General features: G+C 36.3%; 1 protein-coding gene across 1 annotated transcript; it reads right to left on the reverse strand.

Moving 5' to 3' along the window:
• Positions 1-377: 377 nt before the first annotated feature.
• Positions 378-1,054, reverse strand: LOC120287386 (major strawberry allergen Fra a 1-3-like). Its single transcript, XM_039300175.1, has 2 exons — positions 772-1,054; positions 378-673 (listed from the first exon to the last, which is right to left on the reverse strand). The coding sequence occupies exons 1-2, from the start codon at positions 953-955 to the stop codon at positions 378-380; spliced, it is 480 nt and encodes a 159-aa protein (XP_039156109.1). The 5' UTR covers positions 956-1,054.
• Between the last annotated feature and the right edge of the window lie 8,770 nt (positions 1,055-9,824).

Consider the following 9,824-nt stretch of genomic DNA (forward strand, 5'->3'; position numbering starts at 1 on the left):
AGTTGCATAGTTATGATGAATACAATTAGTGGAAAAAAAAATTAACAAATCAAATTGGATTAATTCATTTTTCCCTCTATCTCTTCTTTTTGCAACTGATCTATAAGTCAAGTCAAAATTCACCTTCATGACCACAAAGGGAGATCTTTTCATGGGTAAAACCCATAATTTATTGGATTGTTCATTGCTCCTTCAAGTTTTACTTTTGGCATGGCCTTACATACAACCATCAAATCCTTTATAACATAGAAATCACACAATAAAAACCTTTCACCCAAAGGCTCCAAGGTAGAGCCAAAGTGAAAACAGAATATACAATAGAGACATTCCACTTACATTATTATATCATAACTCATAAAGAATATTGAGAATAGCATTTAAGCACAAACATCAGGATTGGCCACAAGGTACTCCTCAATAGCCTTGTACAATCCCATAGCTCTGTCTTTACCCTTCTTGATATCCTCCTCCTTGAGCTCACAACCCTCTTGGACGTGGTACTCGCTGGTCATCTTGCAGACACATCCACTACCAGCAGCAACGAATTTCACATCTTCCACAACCAAGTCAATCTTGTCAAATTTTATATCACTTTCAATCATAGTATATTTGCAGTAAAAGCTGCTCGCATCAAGAGCATCGATCTTGTGCTTGATGTACTTGATGTGGGAGCCTGTTATGCAAATTCATTAAAGCGAAGAAGTTAGTTATTAATTCTAAGGTCTATATATAGACTTGACATGGTAGAAGTATGAGTATGATTTGACTTACTTTCACCGAAGTTGGTTTGCTTGATGCTACCAACTCCACCATCTCCCTCAATGAACTCAATGCTCTTGATGCCCTCGGGAACAATCTTGGGCAGCATATTCTGTGAGTCAAGGAACAAAGCCTTGAACATCCTTGACGGTGCAACAACACTTGTGATCTCTTGCGAATAGGTGATGACGCCCATGTTGGCCTTGTAAGAGACAAAGAGAACTGAACTCAAGAGGGGGTGGTGGAAAGGTTCGGTGTGATTGCTAAAGGAGAAGGCTTGAGCTGATGAAGCTGATGAAGATGATGAAGAGAACTCCTTGGTACTTATAGCCAAAGTCCATCGTTTATTATTCCGTCATTCAAGGTCAAAGCTCGCCGAATTGGACCCAGCCGAATTGCTTTCCAGCCTTTCTTTTTTTTCTTATTGGCCGGAGCCACCGATCATCTGGAAGGTCACGAAAAAGGACAATTCACGGTCAAAGCTCTTTTGTCTGGCCATTATATAAATTTTCGCAAACGTTGTGGGCACATCACGATAGTCTATAGACTCTATACTTGGTATTCCACTTCTCTAGAAAAAGTAATTCAAATGGAATATTTTGGACGTAACGTTAATCATCCATTTTCGTAAAGAAAGCGTAAAATAAGCGAGTCTAGATAAATTAATCTCTTTCTCACCTCTAAATTGCCTGCATAAAATATTTGTCAAAAATTGAATTTTTTATACCATAAACTCATTCAGACACAAATTTTAGGCTTAATATCATATGGCCATAACCACCTTTGCCAAAGCATAACTCTATGTCCGTTGGTTGTGCTACCAAGGACAGATGCAGAAATAAGTTTAGGAGCTGATTCCCTTGGGGAAAGGACAGACTTCTAGCTGCGACCGTCAAATAAATGTCTAATTTTTAATATAGATGGTGCATGAAAAGATAACAAATGAGCTATAGGTATTTTGCATGATCGACTAGTGGCTAAGTAGTCCAACCTTGGACCAAAAAATAAAAACGTTGGAACTCGTCAATGGAAGTGTAAGCAGCAGCTCTTATTCTCGCATGCATTTATGCTCAGTCCCTCGGCATCAGAAAAGACTGATTGCGATGTCTTAATTAATGTCTCCCTTTCATCACAAATTCTTACTTCCTACTTCAACACAATACGGGCTGGAGTTAGGCTTGGGCCCATGAACCTAATAATGGAGCTACTCATGCGCTTCCAAATTGGGCATTCAATCAAATAGGAGCTACCTTTTTGTTTTTACAAACTCCTATCTAAGTTAAAAATATTATATTAGTAGTCCTCTTTGATTTATTATTTTAATTCGGGTATCGCATCCTGAATGTAATGAAAAGTTATTTCTAGGGGGAAAAAGGGACATTGGCGGAGCCCTTTTTTATCTTTTTTATCAACTAGATCCGATTTATTGTGCTTCTGATTTGTTTATTATTATTATTCTGGATATTGTGCTTCTGTTTACGAAAGGCCAGTTTTTGCTAGTTTGACTTTAAATTGCCATTGTAGCTAAGTCATGGAATCGAAATGACCGTACCCAAAACTCCGTACCGAAAACTTAGGTTATCTCACAAAGGCACATGTCCCTATCATGACCATTCTTCCACTTCTTTTAATATTTTTCTACCTATTATTTTTCTTTTGTGGTAGTTAAATTTTCTCCCTTTTATTCAGGAAACAACGATTGCCTTCCATGATTTTCAAAGAAGAACACTATAGCTTAATTAATCCATGTTAAGTTGTTTAATTATGATTAATACAATTAGTGGAAAATTTTTATTTCTTATAAATCAAATTGGATAAAAAAAAAAAAAAAAAAAAAAACAGGGGTCCCACTGTATTCTCATCAAAAGCAGAATACCAAATGTTGTAGATTATAGAGTCAAAGCGAATTCTTTGTAAAAAAATTGCCAATCTATCCAAGACTACATGTTCATCTTTAGGTGATGCCACCCATCTTTGCCTTGAAACGAACTCGAGTAGGAAATGGAAGGATCTGGTTTGGTGTGATAGAAGAAGGCTTTAGCTGATGAAGATGATGAAGAGAAATCTATAGTACTTACAACCATGGCAAGTCCAGAGTTCAGTACTCCATCATCATCATTCAAAGTACAAAAGCACTCCCAATTGGACCGGGCGAACTACTTTCAAGCCTTTCTTGTTTTCCTTTTGGGAGGAACCAATCCAGAAGGTTAGGAAAGGACAAATCACGATTAAAAGCTCTTTTGTCTGGCCCCGATTTGCCTGGATACGATCTTTCTCGTGAAGAAAATTGAATTTTCATGCTATGAACTGATTTAGACACAGATTTAAGCTAATAACAGACAACCATGACCACCATTGCTAAGGTATGATTCTACGTTCGTTCGTTGCGCCATCAGGGATGGCCACAGAGCGCTTTTCCTTTCTTTCCCTTTTCTTTTCGCTTTTGCCCTGTTTCCGAAGGGCAATTTTGCTAGTTTGACTTTTCAAATGCCTTTGATAGCTACGTCCTCGGATCCAAATGACCGTACTCTAAATTTGGATCAAACCATCAAATTTTTTGCTAAGTTCTTTTCTACCTTTTATTTTATTTTATTTTATTTTATTGTTTCTAGCCAAATTTTCTCCATTTTGTTTGGCAGGATGGATTTAATTAGGTAAACAATCTCAATGTTTGCTTTCAAGATTTGCGAAGAAGCATACTACAGCTTAATTTATCAATTTTAAGTTGCATAGTTTTGATGAATACAATTAGTGGAAAAAAATTAACAAATCAAATTGGATTAATTCATTTTCCTCAATCTCTTCTTTTTGCAACTGATCTATAAGTCAAGTCAAAATTCACCTTCATGACCACAAAGGAAGATCTTTTCGTGGGTAAAACCCATAATTTATTGGATTGTTCATTGCTCCTTCAAGTTTTTTGGCATGGCCTTACACACAACCATCAAATCCCTTTACAATGTAGAAATCACACAATAAAAACTTTTCACCCAAAGGCTCCAAGGCAGAGCCAATGTGAAAACAAAAGATACAATAGAGACATTTCACTCGCTTTGCTATATCATAATTCAAAACGGATCTTCAACATAGCATTTAGGCACAAACATCGGGATTGGCCACAAGGTACTCCTCAATAGCCTTGTACAATCCCATAGCTCTGTCTTTACCCTTCTTGATATCCTCCTCCTTGAGCTCACAACCCTCTTGGACGTGGTACTCGCTGGTCATCTTGCAGACACATCCACTACCAGCAGCAACGAATTTCACATCTTCCACAACCAAGTCAATCTTGTCAAATTTTATATCACTTTCAATCATAGTATATTTGCAGTAAAAGCTGCTCGCATCAAGAGCATCGATCTTGTGCTTGATGTACTTGATGTGGGAGCCTGTTATGCAAATTCATTAAAGCGAAGAAGTTAGTTATTAATTCTAAGGTCTATATATAGACTTGACATGGTAGAAGTATGAGTATGATTTGACTTACTTTCACCGAAGTTGGTTTGCTTGATGCTACCAACTCCACCATCTCCTCAATGAACTCAATGCTCTTGATGCCCTCGGGAACAATCTTGGGCAGCATATTCTGTGAGTCAAGGAACAAAGCCTTGAACATCCTCGACGGTGCAACGACACTTGTGATCTCTTGCGAATAGGTGATGACACCCATGTTGGCCTTGTAAGAGATAAAGAGAACTGAACTCAAGACGGGGTGGTGGAAAGGTTCGGTGTGATTGCTAAAGGAGAAGGCTTGAGCTGATGAAGATGATGAAGCGAACTCCTCGGTACTTGTAGGCAACGTCCATCGTTTATTATTCCATCATTCAAGGTCAAAGCACGCCGAATTGGACCCAGCCAAATTGCTTTCCAGCCTTTCTTTTTTTTTTTTCTTATTGGCTGGAGCCACCGATCACGTGGATGGTTAGGAAAAAGGACAAATCACGGTCAAAGCTCTTTTGTCTGGCCATTATTATAAAATTTTCGCGGACATTGTAGGCCCATCACGATACTCTATACTTGGTATTCCACCTCTCTAGAAAAAATAACTCAAATAGAATATTTTGATCATAATGTTAAATCATCCATTTTCGTCGGAGCGAAAGCGTAAAATAGATGAGTCTATAAAAGTTAGTCTCTTTCTTAGCTCCAAATTGCCTGGATATAATATTTGTCAAAAAAAATATATCAAATTTTTTATACCATGAACTCATTCAGACACAAATTTTAAGCTTAATATCATATGACCATGACCACCTTTGCTAAGGCATTACTCTAGGTTCGTTGGTTGAGCTATCAAGGACAGACGCAGAATTAAGTTGAGGAGCTGATTCCCTTGGGGAAAGGACAGACTTCTGGCTGCGACTGTCAAATAAATGTCCAATTTTTAATGTAGATGGTGTATGAAAGGATAACAAATGAGCTATGGGCATTTTGCATGATCGACTAGTGGCTAAGTAGTCCAACCTTCGACAAAAAAAAAAAAAAAGGAAACGTTGGAACTCGTTGATGGAAGTGTAAGCAGCAGCTCTTATTCTCGCATGCATTTATGCTCAGTCCCTCGGCATCAGAAAAGACTGATTGCAATGTCTTAATTAATGTCTCCCTTTCATCGCAAATTCTTACTTCCTACTTCAACACAATACGGGTTGGAGTTAGGCTTGGGCCATGAACCTAATAATGGAGCTACTCATGCGCTTCCAAATTGGGCATTCAATCAAATAGGAGCTACCTTTTCTCTTTTACAAACTCCTATCTAAGTTAAAAATATTATATTAGTATTCTTCTTTAATTTATTATTCTAATGCGGGTATCGCATCTTGAATGTAATGAAAAGTTATTTCTAGGGGGAAAAAAGGGACATTGGCGGAGCATTTTTTTTTTTATCAAAGTGGATCCGATTTATTGTGTTTCTGATTTGTTGTTTATTATTATTATTCTGGATATTGTGCTTCTGTTTATAAAAGGCCAGTTTGCTAGTTTGACTTTTCAATTGCCATTGTAGCTAAGTTATGGAATCGAAATGACCGTACCCAAAACTTAGGTTACCTCACAGAGGCAAATGTCCCCATCATGACCGTTCTTCTACTTCTTTTAATTTTTTTCTACCTGTTATTTTTCTTTTGTGGTAGTTAAATTTTCTCCCTTTTATTTGGGAAACAATGCTTGCCTTCCGTGATTTTCAAAGAAGAACACTATAGCTTAATTAATCCATGTTAAGTTTTTTAACTATGATTAATACAGTTAGTGGAAAAAATGTATTTCTTATAAATCAAATTGGATAAAAAAATACAGAGTCCCAATGTATTCTCATCAAAAGCAAAATGATTCACTACCACTTCTTTTATTTTCTAGATTGCCAGATTATACCATCATTGTCCCATTAAATTGCATTTCTTTTCATCTGATGACAATCTATCTCAATTAGGGAATGTATAATGAAATGCGCATCCTTTTGCCCTCTATCTCTGCTTTATGCAACTCATCTAGAAGTCAAGTGAAAATTCACCTTCATGATTACAAAGGGAGCTATTTGAAAAAAAGTCATGGACATTTTCCTTTTATAAAATTAGATAGAGTCAACTGAGAGACCTAATTGTACCGATTTGATGAATTTAATATTTGATTGCCTTTTAATAGGTTTTTTAATTCAATTGTATTTTCTGATCAAAAGAAAAAGTGAGATAGATGTGTTTAGGGAAGATTTGGGCATTTCAATACACATTTCTTTATTAGAACCATCTTGCCAAATAAAATGGATAAATTTGGCCAAATAAAAATAAAATAAATTGGAGAAAATTTGACAGGCCAAAGTAAGGTAGCAGCCTGCCAGGCAGTTATCTAATGGTGATCTTTGTTTTGCCGATAAGTCTCCATCTAAGACAAAATAAAAAAAAGTAGAAAAGAACTTAGCAGAATGTTACAAAAGAAAAACAACGTCGCCCAAGAGAGAGTTTGGGTGCGTTTGTCTTTGTGGATTAGAAAGAGAGAACTCTGTTTTGCTTGGAAATTTCCATGTGCTTGTGTTTGAGAAAGGAAATTTTTATGGACATCTTTTGATCGTCACCACACACTGTGGATGAGAGAGAAAGAGAACTGCCTCTTGCTTGGAAACTTTCATGTGTGAAGGGAAATTTTTATGGACTTTGACTCTCACGCCATGAGACCGTGATGCTAGCACTATTCTAATCCAAGTATAGACGACAGTCATTTCGATTCAATGACGTGGCTATAATGGCCTTTGAAAAGTCAAACTAGCAAAATTGCCTTTCGAGAATGGAAGGACGATATATCTGATATCAAGCGTAAAATTCATGTCAACATCAGTTTTAATTTTTTTTTAAATCAACTTTTTCTTTGCGGAAAGGACCTTGTCTAATTAAATCGGACTAAAAGGGACTAACTCATCTAAACTCGTCCATTTCATGTTATGATTCTGGTGGAGTCAGAGCTTCATAATTAGGCTCACCAGCTCTGCAATCACCTCTCGTACACAGATTAGTTTATAAAAGAAAAGTACATTTATTACATACATTGATGTCAAAGATTGACAATCCGCAATCGTTTTTCTCATTTTCTTACTAATCCATAAATCCACTTTTTATTAACGAAGAGAAAAAGAATTTCATTTTTGATCAAATGACTTTTTAAAATTAAGTTATTCCACAAGAAGAAAATAAAGGGTCGTTAAATTTCAAGTTTATAGTTTCACAACAAAAATTAGAAGATTGACTTCACATTTGGAATTGCACAAACAAAAAATTATTTATCTTAAAGAGGTGATAAATAAGAAGACACCAATAATGATAAATAAAAACTAAGATGTGAACAAACCAAGATTTTACGGGCCAAAAATAAAAAAGAAGTGAGATTTGAAAGAAAGTAAAAGAGCAATAAAAGGTCAATTCCATTAATCCAGCAGTTGTATATAATAATTTTCTTTCGGTTTGATAATGATATCCACGTTCCACTCTTCTAGATGACGGACAGCGCCGCTGAATAAGAAAAGAAGAAAGGCTTAATCAAGGCCGACTAGTCTAACTCGGTGTGCTTTGAACTTTGGAAGGTGATGGGATACTAACCAATGACTTGCCTATAAGTACCAAGTAGTTCTCTACATCATCTTCATCAGCTCGAGCCCTCTCCATTAGCAATCACGCCAAACCCTTCCACTACCCCTCTTTAGTTCAGTTCTCTTTGTTTCTCACAAGGCAAACATGGGAATCGTCACCTACTCGATGGAGATCACAAGTGCTGTCGCACCGTTGAGGATGTTCAAGGCTTTATTCGTTGAGTCCCATGATATCCTACCAAAGATTGTTCCCGAGGGCATCAAAAGCATTGAATTCATTGAGGGAGATGGCGGAGGTGGTAGCATCAAGAAAACCAACTTCGGTGAAAGTAAGTCAGATCATACTTGTACTTCTATCATGTCAAGTCTATATATAAACCTCAAGATTAAGGATTAATTTCTTTGCTTTAATGAATTTACACAATAGGCTCACACATCAAGTACACGAAGCACAAGATCGAGGCTCGATGCAGATAGCTTTTACTGCAAATATACTATGATCGAAAGTGATATCAAGTTCGACAAGATCGACTTTGTCACAGAAGAAGTGAAATTCATCGCGGCTGGTAGTGGATGTGTTTGTAAGATGACCAGTGAGTACCACGTTCAGGAAGGTTGTGAGCTAAAGGAGGAGGACATCAAGAAGGGTAAAGACAGAGCTATGGGATTGTACAAGACTGTTGAGGAGTACCTTGTGGCCAACCCTAATGTTTGCGCCTAAATGCTTTTTTCAAGATCCTTTTTGAGTTAAGATATAGCAAAGTGAGTGGAAAGTTTGTATTGTATCTTCTGTTTCCCCTTTGGTTGTGCCTCGGAGCTTTTGGGTGAGGAAAGTTTATTATGGGATTTTTATGTTATAAAGGGTTTCATGGTTGTGTGTAAGGCCACGCCAAAAATAAAACTTGAAGGAGCAATGAGCAATCCAATAAATTATGGATTTTGCCCAAGAAGAGATCTCCCTTTATGGCCATGAAGGTGAATTTTCACTAGCCTCATAGATGAGTTGCATAAAGAAGAGATAAGAGGGCAAAAGAAGTGCAAGGAAAATTGGGCATTTCATTATCCATTTCCTAAGCTTTATAGATTGTCATCAGGTGAAAAGAAATGGAATTTAATGGGACAATAAATAAATAAATAAATAATCCATTTCCACATCTCGCCTAGATCTAGTCATTTTGATTTGATGAAAATAAATGCATTTCCTAAGCGAGAGCATTTCATTAGAGTATAGTCATTTCGTTTCAATGACTTAGCTATAGTGGCCTTTGAAATGTGAAACTAGGAAAATTGTCTTTCGGAAACAGAAGTACATTAAAAAGGATCCACTTTGATTTTTTTTTTAATAAAAAAAAAGTGCATTGAAAGTCCTTAAACTTGTCATTAAAGTGCAACTAAGTTCTAATACTTTTAAAAAGTATAATCATGTCCTAAAATTTATCAAATTAGTCCAATCAAATCTCTCCGTTGATTACATTTTTGAAAGTTTTAGGGATTGATTACATTTTTGTAATAAATTTTAGAATTTGATTACACATTTTGAAAGTTTTACGACTTGACTATACTTTTGTTATAAGTGTTATGATTTAATTGCACTTTTTGAAAATTTTAAGACTCAAAATATACTTTGGTGACAAGTTTTAGGATTTTCAATAAATTTATCTCTAAAAAAATAGCGCTCCTCTATTGTCTTTTTTTTTTTTCTAGATGCAAAACCTACATTATTAGGTTTAAGGGTTGAAGCCTAACTCCAACCCGGATTGTGTTAAAATAGGAAGCAGGAATCTATGATGAAAGGTCAAATACTCTGAGGGCAAAGAACTTTTTTGTTGGATCACATCAATTAAGACATTACAATCGGTTTTGAACATTTCTTTTTAGATGCCAAGAGACTGAGCATAATTGTAGGCAAGAAGAAGAATAGCTGCTCACACCTCCCCTTCCAACGCTCTCTTCATGTCCCAGCTTTGACTACTAAGACTGCGCATGACAAAATTTC

This window comes from Eucalyptus grandis, chromosome 8 (assembly GCF_016545825.1).
Source record: "Eucalyptus grandis isolate ANBG69807.140 chromosome 8, ASM1654582v1, whole genome shotgun sequence".
NCBI lineage: Eukaryota > Viridiplantae > Streptophyta > Magnoliopsida > Myrtales > Myrtaceae > Eucalyptus > Eucalyptus grandis.